This window comes from Ixodes scapularis, unplaced genomic scaffold, assembly GCF_016920785.2.
Source record: "Ixodes scapularis isolate PalLabHiFi unplaced genomic scaffold, ASM1692078v2 PGA_scaffold9__187_contigs__length_104089568, whole genome shotgun sequence".
Taxonomy (NCBI): Eukaryota; Metazoa; Arthropoda; class Arachnida; order Ixodida; family Ixodidae; genus Ixodes; species Ixodes scapularis.
Window position 1 is genome coordinate 4,098,653 of NW_024609884.1, and position 23,583 is coordinate 4,122,235.

A 23,583-nucleotide genomic window follows, 5' to 3' on the forward strand; every position below is an offset into this window, starting at 1 on the left:
CCAGAATGCATCGCACTCACAGAGTGTTGCACGGAAAACTGGACTCAAACGAACTCGCCAAATGCACCGAGTGCAGAAGACTGATGCTGCCGCCATCTATGTTGTAGAAAAGGCACCGACTTCAAACCGAAACTAGCGCCTTTCAGTTCGGAGTGATGCGTGGGAATGCGTGAATGCAGTCGCTACCAACGTTTATCTACGAACGTTGGTCGCTGCAACCTGTAGTTTATAGTTGCGATAACTTCAAGCAGCTCGGCTGCCGTAGAGGTAGTTACAGACGGCGTAAATTTCCGCATCCAGCTGTCTATAAAGCAGCTGGTTATTCTTATAACCGTTTACACTGAAGAAAACTGATGATGCTGTCCGAGCAGAAGCTTGATTCGTTTGAGCATGGTATTATGCGTGAACCACTGAAAGGGTAGGGCTTAAAACTAGCCTGTTGGAATATCCAGCAAAACTGGGACTTTCGATTTGGATCGTCATTATAGGTGGATCAGATATTAGCCTTGGTGAGGACGTCGAGAACGAGAGCTTTCTCGAACAAAATACGACGGGGCAAGTTATCTGACGTAGGTAAATGTTAAACATGATGATGTTGCCCAATCCTCGAGTAAAGTTACCATCTTTAGCTTCCTCTGATGCTTATTGGGTAGTCAGAGGTTTCTGCTGGGGGAGTTTTGTCGACAAATGTTAAATTTTTCACCCGCACACGGGTGATAGACATCTCGGGGGCCGCTGTTACGTTTGTTTTGAGCATTTCTTTACACACTCGTATATTTCAGCGTTTGTACAGCAACAGAGCGATTTAAAACCTGCAAATAAATCACGGGTTGTCAATTGCTTTCTTCGGGAAATAGCAGACGCTCACAATTCAAGCTCGCGTTTGATTTCGTGGCCGGCGGGACCCGATTTTTATCAGAAAATCTACTTTTTTTCCCGTTCGGTTCCGCGACACATCGTAGCAGACGAACCCTCGTCGTCTGCTCCCGCTCCTCGCCGGCCCCACCGGAGCGAGCCATGACGGGATTGCATTTTGGCGCACTCCCGATTTTCTCGGTGCAGCGAGTGCATGCACGCGTGGGGTGTCAGCGCTGAAACGAACTCGGAGAGTGCAACCACTCGTGGAGTGCCGGCCGAAACGAACCCGTTCCACGCTGCGAGTGGGCACGCGTGGGCACGAGTGCCGTGAAACGAACTCCCGCTCCTCGTGGGAGCGAAGCACGACGGGATTCCATTTTGGCTCACGCTCGATGCCACGCGTGGGCACGAGCTGTGTGCACGAGCACGTGTGCACGAGTGCCGTGAACCGAACCCGCTGTAAAACAAAACAAAAAGAAAAAGAGGTGTCGGCCACGTCGCCACGTGTTGGCCGCTAGCGGTAACAACCAATGACGTCACAGTCACGTGGACAAATAGAGCGTCGGCGCCAGGGTGTAAGATAGACAGGTGGGGAAACGAGAGCCAAATGAGCGACCGAATTGTGTCCCCCTCGGGTTTCTCTTTTCTTGTGGCGCCATCTATGTGGAGCACCGCGAATTCTCACTCCGGGTGGGCGACCGGTATTGACCGGCTAAACTGACGGAGATGGTTTTCGTGGATTTTCAATGGAGGACTGTCGTGATCTCGGTTTATTTTTGGCACTCTCCCATAGAGTTCCATGCAAATCCGAATCCGATTTTTTTCTTCTCACCGCAGCGCCATCTGTCGCAAATCCGCGGTACCCGCAAGCAGACGAGTACACAATCCGGTCACTGCGCTGCGGTGGGCTTCTATGGGCCGTTTCCCCACCCCCGTCGGTCATTGCGGCGCGCGTCCAGAGAAGAAGGTGCAGTGAGTGTCGCCGGTTTCGGTACGAGCCTTCACGACCCATTCAAGTGAATTCAAGAAACAGGTATACTGTCCTCATGACTGAATCGTTAGAATGCGCCGAGAACTTCGGTAGCGAAGGAGAGAGAGCGCGTGGGGACATCAAAACGCCGAGCTCCGATTCGGATACCTAAAGCTAGCTAGCTGCCTTTGTCTCCATTCCACTCATCGAATGCAAGAGCAAAACGCCGGACGGCTGCGTTCCGCTTTTGAACGCGTTCGAGGAGTGCAGTGAAGACACAGGCTGCCGTTGTCGACCCTGCACGGAGGCACACACTTGATCGAATGACGGTTTAGCGAACGCCAACGTTTCACCGAATGACACTTTAGCGAATAGTCGGACGCCGCGGAGCGGCGTTTTCGGGTGGGCCAAATGGGTTCACATTTTTGTAATGAGCCGCCGCAGACTGTCGCCGCGAAGCGGCGTAAGGCCTCATTCACACAGCCGTCGTTTCTCCCATCCCGTCACCGTCACGAGGGGCGTTCCCGTCAGGGGAGAGGATTTTCGGCCCGGTTTTCGACGGAAAGCTGTGCCCCGTCGGGTGCCGGGCGACGTAGGGAGCTGCTCTACGGCACCGCCGTCCCGGCGTCCCGGCGGATGACGGAGTCCCGCCCCCATTAAAAACCGACCAATCACAAAACAGAAAAGTTTCGCTAAGTTTGGAAGATTTTTCATCGTTCGGTTGCCAACAGTGAGCCAACGCTTGTTGTGTTGTTTTTGTTGTTCCTTTTCAGCGGGAATCGCTAATAGCAGACGCAAATCCTTAATTTACGAAAAAAAAAACGTCCGCACTTATGTTCAGGCGCAATTATATATTTATTTTTTTAATTTAAGTTGAATAAATAAGCCATCCGATCCAATCCAATCATGCCGTCGCGGCCTCCGTCGCTTTGCTGGCGCGGCCTGTTCGGACACCCTGCCGTCACGTCCCCGCCCCGGCGTGCTCCCGTGACGGTGCCGGGATAGGAGAGGCGCCGGCTGTGTGAATGAGGCCTAAAGCGCAGCGCGGCGGATGGGTTAACGCGCGCCCCCGTTATTCGCTAAACCGACCATTCGCTCAAATGTCGCTGTTCGCTAAAATGTAATTCGCTCATGTGATATGGACCCGTGACTGACAGCTTCAAGCAGTAGCGTAGCCCAAATCCTCATAGCAGGCACGTAGCCAGGATTTTGTTTTGGGTCTACCCGAAACAAAATCCCTCTGCACTTTCTCCACTCTACTCCTTCGCATCGCTCTCGGTGCGTCTCCTCTCAAGTCTCTTAAGGCCCGTTCACACTCTTGCAACCGAGTGCGACCGAGAGAGACCAAACCGGTTTTTAAGCCTCTTGCGATCTCTTAGGACCAGCTCCGCTCAGTGCATCCGGTCCCAAGAAGTCTTTCTCGGTCGTACTCGGTTGCAAGAGTGTGAACGCGCCTTTAGTCGACTCCCCTTCTCAACTCTCACACTCTCAGCATACCTACCCCCATTTCTTCCTCTCTTTCACTTTCTCCCTCTAACACATATTGTCATCTCCGAAGGACGGCTACACATATGCCGACAAGCAAAGTCAAATCACAAGTCGAGTTGGCACCACGAAACCAAAACGGCCCTCCGCCGCCGACTCTGTAGACATTCCAGTTATCGACCCCCACAAATGCACGTAGAAGTAGTTAAAGACCGACGACCAGTTCGCGCTTTCCACTTTTCGCCCGCTTCCTCCTCTCCCTCCTACCCTTTCCACCCATGCCCGCCCCTCTTGGTCCCTTCTTTCCAGTGTTGGAGGTAACGCGTTACTAGTAACGACGTTACTGGTAACGCGTTACATTTTTCGCTAACGCAGTAACGTACTCGTTAGTATTCTGAATGACTAACGAGTAAAGTATTTCCGTTACTTTTTTACGGTATCGGCTGTCAAATTTCGTTACTCGTTACTCGTTACTTTTAACTAAAACTGTTGACATCCTGTACGAGCTTATCTCAAAATCCTGCTCGAGCTTATCGCTGCACGAAACCAGCATCTGTCACAGTAAAATAAAAAAAAAAAAAAACTCACTTTTTGAAGGCGAAAAAAATCTTCGGCTACCAGCTTATTCCGTTCATCCTCCTTTTTCTTTTTTTTACATAGTGTCACCACCCACAAGGCTTGAACGAACGACTGCGTTACAGCCCCCTCCCCTCCCTCCTCTTCCCCCCCTGCTTTGTGCAGCCGGGGTGGACAGCGGGAAGGGGGGGGGGGGGGCCGTAGAGAGACGTCTGTTTACAACAGTGGACAACTGGTGGCAAAGCGATTTGCTCATTTCTCTAGTTTCAAAAAAAAAAAGGAACACCCTTTGTGGAATTTTTTTACCTCGCTCTCCCCCTCGCTGCCTGAAAGTTCCTGACCCACTTTTGTAGACAGTGGCTACGTTTACATGGATACGACAGCAGCGCATCGGATCCAGTTAGCGAATCGGATCCACTTCAACCACTAAGTTTACATGGATTCGGATCGGCCAGCAGCGGCACCTCGTGTCGAAGGATCACAACGCAAACCTCGTGACCTTCAGATTGTTTTCGAGGTGACCGGTTTGCCTAGCGGCAGGCGAAGCAAAGCTCCCGTAATCCCTCGCTCGAGCACTCGATTCGATCCGCTAGCGTATACATGGATGATGGAGAGTCTCGATTCGGATTGACCATCTCAAACCACCCCGTCCCAGCGGATCGGATCCGATCCGATCCGAGTTGTTTACATGGACCGATTCGATTCGTTAACTGGATCCGATGCGCTGCAGTCGCATCCATGTAAACGTAGCCAATCTTTCGCTTGATTAGTCTTTATTTTCCTAAGGTCATGATAAAAAATAAAAAAAAAGTTTTAAACCTGGAAAGAAAACTTACAAACAGGAAACCTTTTTTTTTTTTTTTTTTTACAGAAAAACTAAGAGCTACTGCTGGTAAGAGGCAGCAAGTGATTATAGCCAGTGTGCTGGTAACCGGTGTCCTGTAACAGATAGTGAAGTAAATCAGTCTCTGGTAATAGTATGAACCGGACTGTTACGAAAACCGGCGTACAGATGAGGGGTGTTGGTTGGCTGGTTGTGTTCCAGCAGTCCCCGTTCGCATGCAGTAGTTTATAAAAGCCGATTGACTAACATCTCCGATTCATTCTGCACGTGAGATGAACACGAATAACGAAACTCCGTCGCCATGGCCAGCAGGTCTGAATGAGATGTATCAACTAAAGGAGACAGAATCAGGTAAATTACAGTTTCAATGCCTATTCTGCATGGCGAAAATTAAGCTACTTCGCGCGTCGAAACACTATGAAACCACTCCGTAAATTTCTATCTTTATCCAAGCTTGTTAAGGAGGCTTATCATACACTTCTGCCAGACATATGTACTCGAACACAAAAGTAACGTAAAAGTAACGTTCGTTATTTTTCAAAAGTAACGGTAACGGTATATCGTTACGTTTGTAAAAGAGTAACGTAGCTCGATAACGCGTTACTTTTTACCAAACTAACGAGTAACGCTATTTCGTTACTTTTTTTCGGTAACGGGCACAACACTGCTTCTTTCCATCCTTTGCTTCCCTCGCCCGAAGGCGTGGAGAGGAGGGTCTTCTGCCGATTCCTAGTACAGCCCCGACAGTTGATAACACTGGATGGGACGCGCCATCAAGGACACAATGCACATACATAAACAGACCGTGGCATTGGGGCCAAGCCGAGCCACCGCTCCCCTTTCCCCCAACTGTTCACGGCCATGCAGCCCCGCCGGGCGGCCACTACAAGGGGGACTCCTAACGAAAGCCAGGCATGCGTCTCGAACCAAAGTAACACGCTACACTCCTGCGACTTGAGGTTCCAGCATGTTACACAGGCTACATACAAAAAATTACACAACTTGGAGCATATGCAGTTACTCTAGTGAGGCCACGTGCTTTGCTGAACCATTTAGTAGTTTAATTGAGTACTGTGCATCACCTATTTCGTAGCATCTTGCTCTCTTATGGTGAATTTGGCGAAAGACCAATAAAAGTCAGTGTAGAAAAATAATGCATTCTCGTTAGACTTGCAAGGTGTTCTGTAGCAGATTATTGGACAAGCTTTTTGGCATTCGGGGATTGACGCGTTCAGCACTGACAGCCAGAGGTCGGCATTTTAGGTCGCCCTCACTCACCCTCACAGCCACACTCACCTAAACCCCTCATTCACCCTCACCCTCACAGCTACACTCACCTTCAGCCCCTCACTCACCCTCACAGTCACACTTACCTTCAGCCCCTCACTCACCCTCACAGTCACACTTACCTTCAGCCCTTCACTCACCCTCACTGAACCTCACGACCCTCACGCACTCACCGCCCTCACGCCCCTCACGCCCATCACCGCCCTCACGCCCCTCACGCCCCTCACCGCCCTCACGCCCCTCACCACCCTCACGGCCCTCACGCCCCTCACTCACTCATGGCCCTCACCGCCCTCACAGCCCTCACTCACTCATGGCCCTCACCGCCCTCACGGACTCATAGCCCTCACGCCACTCACCGCCCTCACGGCCCTCACCGCCCTCACGGCCCTCACGCCACTCGCCGCCCTCACGCCACTCACCGCCCTCACGGCCCTCACACCCCTCACACCCCTCACGCCCCTCACGCACTGATAGCCCTCACGCCACTCGGGCCAGCTTCAGATGGGGCAATTTCGCCCAGAAACTTTACGTCGCAACACCAGCAACACGGGCCGCCCGCGATCACACGCAGCAACCAATTGCTGCAATTTGCCATCGTCATCATAAAATTTTATTTTTCTTGCACTATTTAGACACAATTACGCGTTATAAGCGTGTTTTTATGCATTTAAATCTCGTTAAGAATACTAATGCACCTTTCTGAAACAGTTTATTCCAAAAAACGATCGATTTCAAACCAGAACCAAGTCTTTCGGTGTCATCATCACCGGCACGAGGTATCACGTGAAAATTTTGCGTCCCTGATTAGATGCAGCCGGTTTAAACGTATTCGAATTGCTCCGAGTTGCTTGCTTATTTCGAACCGGACCCGATCTCAGCAATTCGTGTCGATCTAGGGAAAGCTAGAGAACAACCCGCCATTAACACCAAAATTGCTGAGAAAGATGCTCGATCTGAAGGGGGCCTCACATACTCACCGCCCTCACGCACTCGTGGCCCCCACACCCCACCTCATGCACTCACCGCCCTCAGGGCCCTCACGCCACTCACTGCCCTCACGCACTCATGGCCCTCACACCCCTCACGCACTCACCGCCCTCACACCACTCACGCACTCATGGCCCTCACGCCACTCACCGCCCTCACGCCCCTCATACCACTCACCGCCCTCATGGCCCTCACCGACCTCACCGCCCTCAGCGCCCTCACGGCCCTCACTCACCCTCACTCACCCTCACACTCATGAATTTTCCTGGTTCAGAAACTCACTCACCCTCACCTCACCTGTGAAGATGAGGGTGAGTGAGGGTGAGTGAGGGCCCTCATGAGTGAGGTTTGCCGAGGTATGCTGACAGCTGCCATGGCAAACAGCACACGCATTCGTGGCTTTGGAATTTGAGCAAAACAGGTGCCATACACGCAAGTGCTTAAAATAGCACTGGCATGCACACTTTTCTCAAGGGTGGTCCAGTTGTGCCATATGCGCCATTTTGATAAATTCCTGCTTGCCTGCGCCTTGCTGCACCCTGAAGGAAAAATTGTGCCAAACTAAGCCAAAGCCTCAGATGAGATTGAAGAAGGAATAAACAAGTAAGACGAAGACGACACAATCTTTCAACTGGCAACAGACATATAGAAATCCCACAAGCGAGCAACCGATAAATTGGCTGTTCGCTTTTGGAATTCCTATATATTTGTTGCTAGTCAAAAGATGTGTCTGTCTTCATCTTACTTGTTCATTCTTTCTTCACTCTGACCCGCACCAACACACTCTTTGTCCATTAATGAGCAAAGCATTTATCTGCGAACGAATTCGTTTTTGGAAGAGTGTTCATCTGGCAACTGTGGAAATCCAATGGGATTTTGCCATCACAATCCAATCCAGGTTTCCGGTTCTGCGGCGTTGTTTTGAAAAAAATTTACTGAAGGCCCTAACGCAGTGCAGTTTAGTCCGTTTTAGTGGCATTTCAAGACGCACTATCGAAGAATAACTAGCAAAAGTGTTTTTTTTTCCTGTGTGTACGTGTGGAGAAGTGACACTAATTTGTAGACTGTGCTTTCACATAATTCCCAGTTTCTTTTGAATGCTCAATTGGGACTTCCTTGTTACGAATTGTTGCCTTTTTTTTTATGTCAAATGATGATAATCCTTGATCGTCCTACTCGTTACAACATCTGTGCATTAGGGAACCTAGAATATTTGTGTTGATATCCTGTGCAGTAAATGAGATTTTCAAGCGGCTTGATCGTGATCACGACCGAGGAAAAGCGAAGCAAATCAGACATTGAATGTCCACGTAGCGAGAGGTTGTCAGGAAGTGCCATCGTAAGTAAAATTTTTGTCGCAACACATTTTGTCTTTTGAGTTATGAGGCCCAAAAATTGTGGATTTTCGTGTCACCTGAGAAAACTTTGAGTAGGGCCAATATCTTATTATCTAGAGGTTTAAATAGGTCCTCTACATCGACTATATTTTGATAGTAAACATGCTATACCTGACTCCTGCTGAGTTTTGTTCGCTAGTACTAATGGAAACAAAGCACAAATTTAACTAAGTTTAAAGCACAGCTTCACAGCCTCAAAGGGCAATTTGGATAGTACAGTATAACTACTAACTTCAGGTTTTTAATGGGCATCATGCTGTAGCGATTACATGAATGCATGCCAGTACCACTTAGAAGGAACTTATCAAATTGCTTCAAGCTTATGCATATGCTACTTCAAAATGATTCTTTTCAGTTACAGAGGTGCTCCAAGACGAGATTTTTTTTTTCTGCTCCAAAATTTTCTCTAATCTCAACTGGCTGGGCAACCCCTGTTTTCTGGAATGGTCTGTAGTCCTCAACGCATAAAGTTTCAACTTTTAAACACGTATAGTCTGCGGACTACAGTTACGAAATACAGTAGAGTGAATGACTTCTCTTGCCCTAATGCACGACATGGAAAGAACACATCCCTACAAATCCACAGCTCGGCATGTGCGTTTGTGGCTTTGGAAGTTGAAGGAGGCACGTGACGAATTTTAAAAATGGCAAGCGGCCTACAGCTCTGTTCTGAAACGATCTGTTGTTTGTAGCGCGTAAGATATCGGCTTCTAAACCTGTATGGTCCGGGAACTAGGGTACCATCGAAGACTCGTTTGCTGCATTTTTCGTGCAGAAAACCTAAAAGCAAGCGGGTAGTGGTGTCGAGCAAAGACGAAGACAAACACGCCGACTCCAAGAAGCCCGAGCTCACTGCCAGCAGCAGCCTCTGCTTGAGCAGCTCGAGCGAATCGGACATCCAGCCGGCTCGCAAGCAAAAAAAGAAGCAGGCGTCTTCTTCGAAAGGATCGAGCGGACAGTCCAGTAACTCCGACTTCAAGCTGTCCAAGAAGGGCAAGCGCGGTCGCAGGGACGCATCTGCATCACCCGACTCCGGCAAGGCAAACAAGATGAAACGCCGTCGCATCAAGGTGGCCGCCTCCACGGATGATGATAAGAACAGCGACAGCAGTGTCGAGATTCTCAACTCGGTGAGCTCCCTTCGTTCCTTATGATAGAACGAGAGGTGGGAAGGGAGGAACGGACGTACCTGTCCTTAAGGGCCTGTCCAGAGCTCGTTTGCTTTGTTAAACTTTGATACGACTCCTGTGCAGGAATTGCGTCTCAAAGCATGAGATACTGTCGAGACCGGTTATAGCGAAGTCAACGAGAATCGGAAATCACTTCGCTATATACGCTATTTCGTTATAACTGACATCGGTTATAACGAAGTGCAAAAGAGAATGGGAAATCCTGATCGCTTCACTGCAGCCTCCATTTCATTCTAACCGGTCTCGATAGTACTTTTTAACGGAACCTCGTAATCCCTGAAATGTGTCTGTCCGTGCGTTTTCAGTTAAACGTAGCCAGTGAATCAACGTCTCATAAGCTGACATAAGTTCCTTGTACGCCAGTTTAGTTTCCTCGCTAAATTCAGCGAAGCAACTGACGTTGTGTGACCCAACTTCACAATACCTAACATCTCAAGTCATGTGACACCTCTTACACTTACACTTTGTCTCCCCATCGCTCTCTCCTCCCTTCCCCTCCCTTCTTTTCCTGATACCTCTTTATGTTATAAGGATTTTTATGTTTCAAATGGGACAACAGGAATGGAGTTTCTCACATTAGAGTCACCTCTCACTATGCCCGTGTCTCACCCATCAGCATACTATCTACACTGTTCAAAACAAAAAAAAGTCCCCTTTAAAACACGACACGGTCTCTGATGGTGTTTCCGCATGTTGAGAGGCACGGCAGTTCTTCCCTGTCACAGAGACGATGAAATTAACAAACGCAGCTGATAGGGTTGCTGCAATTTTTCTATGGTCGGTTTGTGCGACCAGTGTTGAGCCTCTCCACACGCCAATGTTTGCAATCCAGAGCCAGGAGACGGGCAGCAGGAGCCGCAAGAACCTCCGAAAGCTCCGGCCACTCGATGACGAGACGAGGGCGGCAGCCAAGGCGGAGGAGGAACGCAAGAAGAGGGTCCAGGAGCGCCAGAAGCTGGTAACTTGCCTTTCTCGGGTTTGGAGATTCTGGCATGCGGTTGCGTTATATAGTCGAATGAGAACGGTAGGATGTGTCTTTTGAACACCCGGCCTCCAGCACTTGCTCCGTGTCTTCCATCATGCTCCATACCTTCCACCTGGCTTTGGTGCACGAGACATAGAAGCATTGTCAAAGGTAGGAAGGCTGGTCTATTGAAGCTCATTCCTGCCGTTATCACCCTGTCAGTGACTACAGCGAGCTTGATGGTTTTCTCGCTCATTTTCATGTTAAAACATTTCGGGCCGCGACATGCTAGTAAATTCGAGGGGTTGACGCGACGAAAATATGAAACGGGAAGTGTGGCGTTGTCTTCTGCGAGCGTAAGTGGCAGTACCGTTACTTACAAACACCGGTGTAATCTGGTTTAATGAACGCACATTAGTCTGAATAAAGCAGTCTTGGCCTGCAGTGCACGCCGTTGAATTAAGAACGAAAACGTGATTGCTGAAGATGGAGTTCTGAATCATGCTTTTTCATTTCAAAGGGATCCTTTTCGTAAGACTTGCCCCATGTTTTACTAGCAAGAAAAAGCTGCGATTGCCGAGAATCTCCCGCCAGCGTTGAACAGGAAGGGAGTCGTTCAGTGTAGTGAGGAACTCTTTAGTGGCTAAATTTTGGCACAAACAAGAAACAGAGGTACTGATGTTGATAAAAGTGGGGAAACTGTTGGAGGAGGTGAGGGTTTGAGAGGAGGGGAGGGTACGAAGGAGGAGGATGGGAGGGTATGGAGGGGGAGGACATGGGGAGAAGGTACAGAGGAGGTGGGGCATCCCCTCCCCTCCTTACTCTCCCCCCTCCTCCTCAAGAGCTGCACTCCAATTTTTCATTACAGAGATTTGTAAACACCTTTAATTTGTTTTACTTCACAAATACTGAGTTCCCTAGTTGAGAATTTTGAGGGTAATGCCCAGGCATCGTTTTCAATCATTTTGGATAAAAAGAAAAAGATTTTTACCTGTTAGTGCCCTTTTAAAGAGGTACGGAAACAAAATCCCAGTGTTCATGTTTTAGCTTTAATGTGTTGCATGTTGCAGCATAATCTCAAAAATACCAGTCTTTCGTTGAAAGGCACAAGCAAACTAAATTTAAAGCTTGTTAAACAACCTTTGTGTACGTGGCGGATGCATGTGGAGCCTATTTGGGAGGTAATCTAGCAACGTTGGAGAACTTGCTACGTAGTCATGACGTTGCAAGTTCCATCGGAGCAGCGCCGCTCTTTGGAATTCCAACATTTTTCTTCTAAGCTTTCCTCGTCAACTCACAAATCGCGCATTGTACCAAAACAGTCCAAGAAGACGGAAAGAAGGGACTCTCCTCTTTCTTGGACCTTCGTTTGTGCACCTGGATACAGCCATTCTCCCCCTAGAAGTTTAGTCCATCGCTCAAAACTCGAACAAATGTTGCTTTCCCCACCTCGTTCAGCCCTAAGCTGACAGTGTTGTGGAAGCTATGCCTTGCTTGGGACAGCCACATGCTCATCACCCCATGGGTACTTCGAACGGCTCGGTTGTGACTAGGGATGCTGCGAGCCACCCTGGGTTCGAATTCAAAAGATTTCAATATTTTCGAACTGAACTGATGTTCGAATTCGAAAGGTTTTGATATTTTCGACCATACGGAGGTTCAGATTCGAAAAATTCGCAACTTTCAAAAATCGTGGAGTTTAGAATTCGAAAAGTTCGAAGCTTTCACGGTTTCTAAAAGTTTGGGTTCAATTATTTCAAATATTTTTTTACTTGAGTTTCGAGAAATTCAAAGATTTCGAACTTTCCTAACTTGAAATTCGAGAGACTCAAATGTTTAAAATTTCTTTGGATCTGAAATTCGAACGTTCCGAATTCTTATAGACATGAAGTTCGAAAAATTCTAAGATTTCAAATTTCTTTCCACATAAAGTTTGAAAACTTCAAAGGTCGTATTTATTTTTATTGTCTAAAACGATGCAAATTGCAGTCATAGACACGCAAAAAAAAACTGCATCGCAAAAAAAAATTTTCCGCGCGCGCGCGTGCCTTTTTATTTTTGCCGTTTGATTTTCCCGCCTCTCGCCTCCTCGCTTCTTTTGATCGGTGACGTCAAAAATCAGGAAATTTAGAAGCTTTGTAGGCGACATCTCTATAACATTTAATTACGGCAATCCTAAAACATGTTTTTTAACGCAATTGCAAACGCACTACGGCCCTTCTTTTTGAAATTCCAAAAATCGGGAGTTCGTTGTGGTGCCGTCTCCTGGATTTTTATCCTCCAACGGAAAACAGGCGACACATCTCAAAACCGGTCCGCCGCAACGCCGCCGCTCACTCCTTTCCTCCTCGCTTTGGGTCGCCATGGCAACAGCAGGGAGTGGTGAAAGAAAGTGGACTCTCAGGTCTCCGCAATTTTTGACGTCAAGGCACCGGCGCCGATCGCGCAGGAACTTCGAATTCGACATTTGGAAATTGTTTTTTTACTTCACAAATACTGAATTCCCAAATTTCAAATTTTGAGGGTAATGTCCCGGCATCGTTTTCAATCGTTTCGGATAATAAAAAAAAATATGATTTTGATGTGTCAGTGCCCCTTTAAGGTTTTGAATTCCATTCAAGTCCAAGTGCACAAAGTTCGAAGTCCGGTTTTCATGTTCCGCCACAGTTTCAGTTTCAGATAACATTTTCACGCCTCACTGGTTTTCACGAAATCAGGTTTAGAATAGTTTGGGTGTGATATTTAGACTGTGCGAAGTTGGTCGGGCAATTAAATGAAACGACGAGTGTCCCGGATGTGCTGGAATATTTGCCAGTGCAGTGACATGTGACCATAGATCAGTAATTGTGACCGCCAGTCATTAACGTGCATCACGAAGTAGTGATCACACGAACACACTGTTTAACGATACTCATCCGTTTCGAAACGGCCAGGGGCAGGCAGGTGGTTGAGGCTCAGAAAAACCTTGAAGCGATCTGGCTAACTGCCTCCCTACCTCCTTGCACGCTGGTAGTAATCCGATCGAACGCCACCCGAAAGACACTGGCATATAGTAAGTTTAGTTTGTACATGATGCAAAATCCTGAGACTGAGAATGAAATTTGAAAGAAGTGTAAGAAGACAGAAAAAAGGGGACAGGCATGGTCGAGGTCGAGCTTATTTTAATCTGAAATTATTTATGCATATGTACAGCTATTGTCGCTCTTCACTGCATAAAAGATCGCATAGAGATGGTAATTTTTAGAAACTCGTCAAAAGGCACTACTTGTCACATGCTCGGTGGTTTGGAAGTGCAGAGCTATGTCTTTTCAACCTAAATAACTGTGCCAGCGGTAAAAAATAATAAACATAACAATAAACGCAAAAATAAAAGGCTGGAGAGATAAAAAACTATCAAGAACCCGCCGTAAGTGTTGTATTCTTCCTTATTCAGAGCCCAGAATTACGGAACAAGTTCCTCCTACCGAAATGTGTACAGGCTAAAAGAAACATGTCTCAGGAACGTGAAATAAAGAAAAATAAAAAAAAAATTAAAAATGTTTTTTTTTATAGTGTGGTGAACTTGAAAAATTTTAGAAATCTTCCCCCATAAGTTAATCCATTCCTCAACGTGCAAAAACAATAAAGACATTATTTTGTATTCTGCAGATTGTAATGATATGTACTGTCCGTAGTGTTAATTTAAATGTGATACCTCAAACAATTTAGACTAAAAAAAATTGCCAAGTTCAGGGCATAATTGCCCGTAGACACATGTTTGGATATTTCTTCGAAACTCTTCTTGAACAACAATAATCATATCTTAAGACAACACTTACCTAGGCTATACATAGATCCTTCTTAAAAAGTTTAACATCTCTACCATAAATAGCTTTGGCTCTAGCGCGCTTCAAATATGGCCCAAACGACAATCGTCAAAAACCTGTCGTCCTTCCTCGCTCCTTCTGGAATCTATTTCTTTAAAGCCAAGCATGCCAGATGATTGAAATAAACGCCATTGTCTTTCGCAAGGAAAGCGGCACCGTATCAAAATTTGCCGACAAAAAAAATTACGAGTGTACCTCACTGCTTCAATCCAAATGAAACCGCCCGCCAGTCTTCTGAAGTTCGACGAACTTTTGACTTTTCAGGAATTGAAAGTTCGACAATTTTCAAATTCTTTAGATTAAGAAGTTGAAAAATTATTGAATTTCTTGGCATAGAAAGTTTGAAAAGCTTCGAACTTCTTAGTTTAATAAGTTCGAAAATTTGACTTCCGTCGAATTTCTCTATATGGAAAATTCGAAATCTTTCGAACTGCGTGATTCGATCATCAAACCTTCGGTTCGAAAAAGGTTTGCGGCATCCCTAGTTGTAACGCGTTGACGCTATTGACACCACCACAACGCTGACGACTCCACCAACGGCAAAGCTCATAACCATGCCAGCCTTGCTATGTCACGAATGCGGGGAATCTTTTCTTTCTGTTTTTGTTTGCGTCGGATATCCCCTGACGCATTGCGCCCTCTGTTCGCTTCTCTTCGAGCGCTTGCTCGAGTGCACCTTTTGGAATGAAAAGAATAGCCCTTCATTCAAAATACAAATGTGCGATTATCATTTACAGCTATTATCCGTCATGCGTGACTCATTTCCGAACATCATTTTTGTGTTCGTACCCCTTTAAAGGGATGGTGAACCGAAATTTGGATTTCAAAAAAACAATGCTGGAGATGTAGGCGGGACGCTACAATCCCTACAACACTATTAGTAAGGCGATATCTCAAATGGACAGCCGTATTTTTGGAAAAAGAAGTCGAGATTGAACCAGGCCGACGAGGCGCGTGACCGTCAAGGTACCTAGTTTCCTCCTCTCTTTGCTTCGCTCCCTGAAAGCCACGAGGCGGAGAAGACGCGAGGCCGTTCCCTCTCCTTCTCGGAGAAACATGACGTCAACATTCCTGCCAAATGCGCCTCTTTTTTTAAAAAAAAATACGGTCATCCGTTTAAGATATTGCTGTATGAGGGATGTTTTGGTGTTTGTAGCATCCCGTTGCACGCTTTTGCCGCGTGTTTTGGGGAATCCAGATTTCGGTTCAGCATCCCTTTAAGTCTTCCCAAGATCGACTGATTTAAAGGGGTGATGCGACAATTTTTGTACTTTATGCAAATACACCTTAGAACGAATCCCTGGTGTTAATGACCTATGAAACAGTCATTTGTTTCTCACCACACGCAGTAGAAGTCATAGAAAAATTAAAGAACGAGCAGCGTTCACCCCTTCACGCAGCCGGAACAAGTGGCCGCGTGATCTGGAGCAAATATATGCCACCAGTGTTAATCATAGTCATGCGCTGGGGTTGGCAAAGCACTTGACACGTGCTGATTTCCAGACATTGTTATCGTTCGGCTATTGTCGTCATTTCAGCGGTTCGACAGAAGCCACTACCCAAATACTGTCGAGCTATTGGTTATCACGAGTCCAAATCGAGTACTCGCGCAATCCTCAAGTCCAATTTATGAGCCGCATTCAAATATCGCTGGGGGATACTGCTATACCCCAGCTACGTCATCAAGTTTTGTGAAGGAGATATTGAAAAAAAAATGCTCACTTTTGTCCTTGAAATGACTTCGCAACAAAGAACTTCATTGGTCAGTGGCCAGGCACGTAGCCAGGATTTTGTTTTGGGGGGGGGGGGGGGGGGTCCGCCCATGACACAATGGTGTATGAGGGAGAGGAGGGAGTAGAGGTCCCAGCAAAACTAAAGATGTCAAGGGGGCCGGGCCCCATGGCCCCCCCCCCCCCCCTCGGCTACGTGCCTGTCAGTGGCGTTGCGTGCGAGTGTATTCGGTCCCACTAGTGCCAGTAAGCTCGTGTAAAAGGAAAAACATTCCAGACGATATGGTTGCACGGCCCCTTTAAAGGGCCACTGAAAAGGGAAAAAGTTTTCTTTAAACAATCTGGTTGGGACATATGTGTCGAAATATCTGACGTTAAAAAAAAAATTTATAGCAATATTGACGTAGCGAGATGCGATTTAGTCGGTAGCTACCTCCTTTCCACTTGTTTTCTCTCTGCATTTCGGGCACGTGGAGGAGATCTGGGTCGTCCTGGACATCACGTGGAGAGAGTGTATGACCATCTTTTTGAGGTGGAAAAGGTGTATGATCATTCCGTGACATCATGGACTTTGTGCGCAGAATTTAAAATGAATCTCGCTCTGTCGATATTGCTCCAAGAAAACTCTTTTTGCCTCATACAATTTTTTTTGCTAAACGAAAAATTTACATGGGTGTTTCAATTAGATAGTTCCCGAAAAGAATTCCATTTTTTTTCCAACCACCCTATTTGAGGGGATTTTTGAAACTTTGCAGTGTGCGAAAGCCCGTAATGCTGAGCATTAAGCAACACTTCAACATTTTTTGGAAAGAGGAACATGGCAGCAAAGTTATCTGATTTTATCTTTTGGAAGTCTCCCCTTTAACTGATATAACTTTTACTGAAATGGCAATCTGGCAGGAAACAAGAAAAGGGATTGTATTAACATCTGGCTTAAGTAATCAGTTGCCAGATGCTGCTCGCCAAGCCCCTAGTGTTGACGAATTCAAAGATCTGGTGTGGAATCACCAGTCGCCTAACCTTTCATTGCATTTGTAGATATCTCAACCCTGTATATATTTCTTTTCCTCTTGTCTCATTTCACCTGTTAACGCATAGCCGAGGAGCCAATCAGCATGTCCTGCATGGGCTTCAGCCTTTTGATCGCCTCAGGCTCTCGGCCTTACGGAAGTTTGAGCTAATGAAAACCTTTAAACCTATATGCAAGTGACCACCCATTGCCAGGCACAGAGCGTGCCAGTTTCTCAGCCATTTCTCATTGTTATCTCAAAATGGCAAAATTATGGGGGTGTGTCTCTTGTGTGTTATCCTCATAGTTGTCTGCCTAACTTGATGTCCTTGGAGGGTGTACTTTCTTTGTTTTTTCTTAATTACGGTCATTGCTCATTGCATTTGGTCCTAGTCATCTCAAGTGGTGCCTTTCATTGGTATGGAACCGATCCAGTCCTCAAGTTGTGGTAAGTTTTTCATATCAACCTCGTTCATAAAGACAGAACTGTGGTAGTGTCTGGACTACAGGTGGAGATAGTCCAGTGCTTCTTGTACAGCTGTCCGCAGATTCCTATGGGTCCGTGTGGATTCGGAGATCCTCCGCCAGGGCTGTGTCATATCAGTGGAACTTCAAGCTCAGATGAAAATCTGCATAGTGATATGGATTATGCTTCGAGGGGAGGGAAGCAAGCACTAGGACTGAAGTTTATAGGACACACGCAAAGGAAAAAAAAAACCTTTTTTAAAGGGACCATGAAATGACCTTTTTACTTTTGCCAGATAACTTTTACATTAAACCTTCAGTGTTCACTGAATGCCGAACCGGCATCCGTTTTCGTCTCGGTTTATTAACTTCTACACAAAAAAAAGTTAATGAAATGTCGACTTTTTTTTTCTCACCAACTGACTGCAAAACAAGTTGTGGCGTAATTTTGACGGTCGTGACATACTCTGGCACAGGAACCGGAAGTTCTCTCGGCAGTAGGAGAATGGGAGCGTTAGCGGCGGCGAGTTGGGGGTGCGCTGGCAGGTTTTACTGCGCTGATGTCATTGACGTATTTTCTGAATCGGCGTCTCATCGCCGCGATAGCCATGGACACATTGTAGCTGAGCGAAATTCAATTAGATATGTTGCGCCACAGCGACAGCATGGGACTAGTCCCATACAGCGGTATGCCTGCTGGGAAGTGCGGCGAGTCTTCCGGCGAAGACCCCCCAGTTCATCATCGGAATCGGACGATGAGGAATGAGGCGGCTTCAAAGTATGGAAAGTATGGAGGTTACGTTTCGGCCGTATATTTAGATGAGCAGAAGTAACAGAGATATAAAATGTTTTGTTTCTTTGAAGGTGCACTTGTAAGTGGTGCATAGTAGCGCCTATCGCTCGAGAGTTTCTGCTGCCAGGAGTGCGCTGCCGAGGCTCAATTCAAAACAACGGCCGCACTCGCGGAGAACACTGTGAATGTGGTTGTATTCACGCTCCGTGTTGAAATGTTCTGAGCATACACGAATGACCGTTGACCCGGAGTCCCTCGAACCAATGAGCCTGCACCAAGTGCTTCGACGTGGTTCATAGAGTGGCAGTTGATGAAACTGCAACTGTTTCTTTTTAACCACCGGACTGCAGAAACTGTGATTCGGGCACTTCGTTACACTGCAGCCTTTCGGCATTGCCAACGAGCGATCGATCACAGACAATGAAAACACTACTTGAACAGCCAGAAAACGAAAGTCTGCTGCGAAGAAGACACGGCCAGGAGCATACCCGTTCAGCAGACGATGCTCGTCGGTTGACTGCGCAAGCGCAGTAGGGTCTTTCTCTTGCTTCGTTTACCACATGATAAGTGGCGCTTGGCTCTGAGCATTATCAAATTTGGCAATTTTCGTCTCATCTCTAATTATGCTACAAAATGTGGATCTGAATATTCTTTAACAAAACTTTTAAGAAACATTCGCAGGTTATTGTTTATGATCGTGGTGCTGGTGATATAGGTTCTTACCCAATAGGCGACGTGGATTCGGCTGATGTGCTGCGGTTCCGCGGATACGTCGCAGTGAAAAGGCAGCTTTCGAAGGAAAGAAGGCGCAAAAGAGTCTGGTTTTCTTTTAAAAGGTCTATTACGAAGACATTTTTTTTGCTCCCTATTTTTGTTTTTGTGTTTCTTTTCACACCTTTTACGATGAGCGGTGGATGAAATTTGATTTCAAAATCGTTTCATGGTCCCTTTAAACAGCCTAAATTGAAAAATGTCATAAAACAAAACTTACACCGAAAAAAAAAATGTAGGGCTACATTTACGGTGCAAAAACAAATTTTAGTGGAACCTGCGGAAAAGTGGCTGCTATGGTCACGTGACTGGCCGCTATAATCACGTGGTACTTGCACTCTTTCGGGAGCTTCCTATGGTCTCTAAAGGTTACTTATTAATTTTCTTCTGAAGTGAATAAAAAACTAAGATTAATAAGTAACTTTTACAGCCCATAGGAAGCTCCCGAAAGGGCAAAAGCACCACGTGATAGACCTGTGCTCTGGTCAAAAATTGCCGCCGGCGGCATGGAGAAACGCGTTCAACTGGCTGCGCGCCATGCTTAATGCCCTCTCACACTCAGGCAACATGACGGCTACAGCAACGCATGTCCAACCGTCAAGCAACTTGTTGCTCGCTCCTCGTGTTGTACAAAAACCCTGTCGCATTGCAGCAACACCAGCACAACATGGACGGCAACAAAAATGTTGCCTTGTGTGACAGCTTTCGGCAACAAAAACAGCGGCAACTTGTGTTGAACAACGTGTTACTCTGATCGCTAGCTGAGCGACAACAGGACAATGCAGATAGCGTCGATCGCAGGGCTAATTCCCTATCAATATCATCTTATTCAAATAAAGTCTTGATGAATGTTTTTTACTACATAATTACGGAAAGCGGTTGTCGAAATGGTCACAGCTACGGTCGTGAACGTTCAGACTGCTGTTGAAATTAGAACTGCCCAGAGACCAGCTCATGTTACTGCTAGTGAAATAAAAGGGCATGCCTACTCACCCGCTGATCAAGTAATAAAAATAATCCAGGAAAGCAAAGATTAAAAAATTACATTAAAACGACCACTCTGATCATGATTCTTGATACTTGGAAATAGCCGATACCAGGCACCTGAATGGTTTTAAAAATCCTCAGAACGTTTTGGGGAAGGAAGTGATCACATAGCAGGCGGTAGGCAAATACACGGCGTTGAAAATATTCCACCGATTGTTAAGAAGGCCGATCGTCTCGGTGTCGCAGTTTTTAAGCACTGTCAGTTTAGCTCAACACCACACTATAAAAGACGCTTTGGGGTACTGCCGGTGCTAACTCAATTTTACAGCAGAAATAGGAATTGCATGAAAGAAAGAACTGGACAGAAACACTTCACACGGTGGCGTAAATCCTGGACATTTATCAGCGACCTCACTTTCCTCGGTTAGGGCTATCTGCTTAGTCAGCGAATGAAGAACATTTTGATAAAAAAAAGGCAGAAAATACTCCCTGTGTCAAGCTTTTTAATCACAGTCGCTGGTTGATGTCCCGTGGTAATTTGCGGTCCTTTGTACGCACTAGCACTTTGTAGAGTGCACATTTCCAGCGCAGCCGTGCCGCACACGAATGAAGATAAACAATCAAGATGGCAGTGTTCCCCTTGTACCGTCGTCAGCGCGGTGTGACTAACGGTGGTCGAACAACACATCAGCCAACACTTGCTGGGCGCCAGCAACATGTTGCCTGATTCTTGTTGCCGTGATGTGACTGTCACTGGCAACGTTTCTTTGTGTTGCCGGGTAGAGTTGTCCAACTATTGCCTCAGTGTGACAGGACCTTTAGCTTGCGGCGGCGGCATGGGGGTTCTGGGCATTTCAGCGGCAGTGCTGAATGGCTCCGGCGCAACTTGCGGCGGCGCAAGGTCTACTGCGTGACCAGTGGTGGCTGCCATTGGCACCACAAAAAATATTGTTTTGCGCTGTAAATTTGTTTTAATTTTTTTTACTTGTAAATTTATTTTATGGCATTCTTTTCCTGTCCAGGCTGTTTTAAAAAATGTCTTTCCTTTGGGCTTTTGTCCTTTCAAGGGGCGGTGCAACGATTCTATGATTAAAAGAGTTTGCATCTCGTCATTCTTACGTTGTTTATCGTGTCCCAGAGGGTAAAGAAAACACCTCCTTCATTAAAAATGTTGCGATTCCGCTGCTTAATCGCAAAGGAAAAGTCTAGCTTTTTTCCCCCACCTGCAGCCCCAAGTGGCAGCCGAAGGAACTGCGGCGAAAAGATTATGTGACCTCGCTCGGCTCTAAGCTGCAGCATAACGCCCGCTAATGTCAGCAGAGAAAGGGAGAGGAAGCGTCCTTCGAGATAGCACACGAAAAGCTACACGGCACTCCGAATGACGTCTCAAGGAGGGGGACCAGGTGTGACCCTGAAGGCTGGAAGTGAGTTGAGGGGTGCCTGAAATGCCAATATTTGTTTTTTTTACGCAGCAACTAGGACACGCAGACGAAATCGGTTTTCTGTTCTTTACTTCAGAAGTGTCAGAGGGCAACTTCCAGAAATCTTTGACCGAAGTCCGGAAATCATTGCACCCCCCCTTTAAAGAAAGAGCTGGCCACCTCTTGAGGTGAAGTGGGCCGAAATGGTTGCAAGTTTATTTGCCTGCATTGTGCTTAAGGTGGGGCAAGTGTGCCATGTTACCCATGAGTGGCACTTAACGGCATCACCATGTGCACCCAACAATGACATGGAAGGGCTTTGAGTATCATAAAGTTTATTTTTACCCGTTGGCACTAAATGTGGGACCTAAGTGGGATTCTGCTTTTCATAGTTATTTTCTGGTGAAACCAGAGGGTGTTTTGGTGTTTTTACCTAAAATTAACTTTCCTAGATATCAGTCAGTCAAGGAAATTCAGTTTCTTTTCTATTTAATGTTCTTGGGTTATGTGGAGATGATTATGTTAGCAAATATATTGAAACAGATTTTTCATATTCAACACGTAAACAATGCTGACAATAAGTACATATGCTTAGTTGAGCAGTTGGCAGCAATGTTTATCTCCAAAGTCCCATAATGCATGGAATGTAGTATTTAAGGACTGATCATTTAGATTTGTTTAGATATCATTAAACAGTTTCAGGAAGTAAAGAGGATATTGTTTGTTCATTTCCCAGCAATAGCCCTTTTCCGAAATTCAGTCTGGCCACTTCAATAGCTATCATCACCGTCATCTTGACACTGCTCAAAAGTGCGGCTAGCCACATTGTACGAGGGAGACGCCGCCAACGCCGCCATGAGCATGTACGGCATGGCGAGTATATGAGTTCTGCTGCTGCTGGCAGTCTAACAGTCTCATGGACCAGACGTTTGTCGCCCATTTCAGACTTTCAGCCCGGTCGAGGACTGCGCCTGTGGCAGCACAGTCGTCGATGTTACAATCGTTCACTACGCTGTCTTCAGTTGCGACTGCGTGGCACATGAAGTCAGCGGTGAAGTTTTCCATAGCGTTGACAGTGACGATTTCGCCGCTTGCATTCTTCTGGCTCGACGCCCCAGGTGCCGCGTGTCCACCGGTCAGATCGGCGAATGCGTAGCTTGCCTCTTCACTAGCGGGTTCACTTACCGCGTCTTGACTGCTCGGATCGGCGATTGCGTCATTCGTCACTCCGTCATCAGTGGCGGAAAACTTCGGCGTTGACGGCGGCGCCTGTCGTGCTCGTGGTTTCTTTCTGGGCGGCCTTTTCGCGACGTTGAAAGCGAAGATGCTCGGCACTGCTTCCTGTCTGAGGTAGCGACGTTTACTAGCGACGTTCGAAATGTAGTCAACCTCTCGAAAGTGTCCCGAGCAAATCTTAGTGTACTTCGTAAAGGAGAAGTGCTTGCCTTTGTCACGTTTTATCGCAACAACCCATTTCTTTCGGAGAGCGGGGTCGGATGGGATGGCGAACAAAGATGCCCGTAAAGAAAAAAGTATTCAAATTCGCGAGAGGTCACGCGAAATGGCTGAATGTTAACGTTATCTCGATACCCCAAGCCCAGCAACATCGCTTCTGTTTACAAAAAGAAAAGGGTGCAGGTGCATGCTCCGTTCCGTCACGCTAGCGCTTGAGAAGCAGCACGAGACGGCTTATATCATTCCATGCTACTAATCTGGCGGGATCTCTTCCGTTTCGATTGTCACAGCGGTCGCGTGCGTGCACCGCCCAACCACGAGCCAGAGGCATCCTTGAGTCCTTTTTGCTTACACAGCGGCACACAGCAATGAAAAGGCATCGCAGAAGCGGCGTGTGGCGAAGTATTAGCCGCGCAACACCTTCTGTGGCCGCAGTGGTGTCGGTGGTGTAGCGCATTGAGCAAGCGCCGATGCGACCATGCATGCTTATGTCGGACGCACGCCGCGCCACGCCCACCTGCGAAG

The 23,583-nt window shown here is 46.9% G+C and overlaps 1 protein-coding gene across 2 annotated transcripts in view; it reads left to right on the top strand.

Annotated features, from left to right (window-relative positions):
• The first annotated feature begins 1,739 nt into the window (after positions 1 to 1,739).
• LOC120849092 (zinc finger protein OZF) overlaps positions 1,740 to 23,583 on the top strand; it is a 28,071-nt gene continuing 6,227 nt past the window's right edge. For both annotated transcript variants that reach the window (XM_040221218.3, XM_042287188.1), the window contains exons 1-4: positions 1,740 to 1,891; positions 9,183 to 9,537; positions 10,430 to 10,555; positions 17,560 to 17,614. In XM_040221218.3, the coding sequence (XP_040077152.1) occupies positions 9,457 to 9,537; positions 10,430 to 10,555; positions 17,560 to 17,614 (262 nt within the window). In that variant the 5' untranslated portion in view covers positions 1,740 to 1,891; positions 9,183 to 9,456. The remainder of the gene's footprint in view (positions 1,892 to 9,182; positions 9,538 to 10,429; positions 10,556 to 17,559; positions 17,615 to 23,583) is intronic.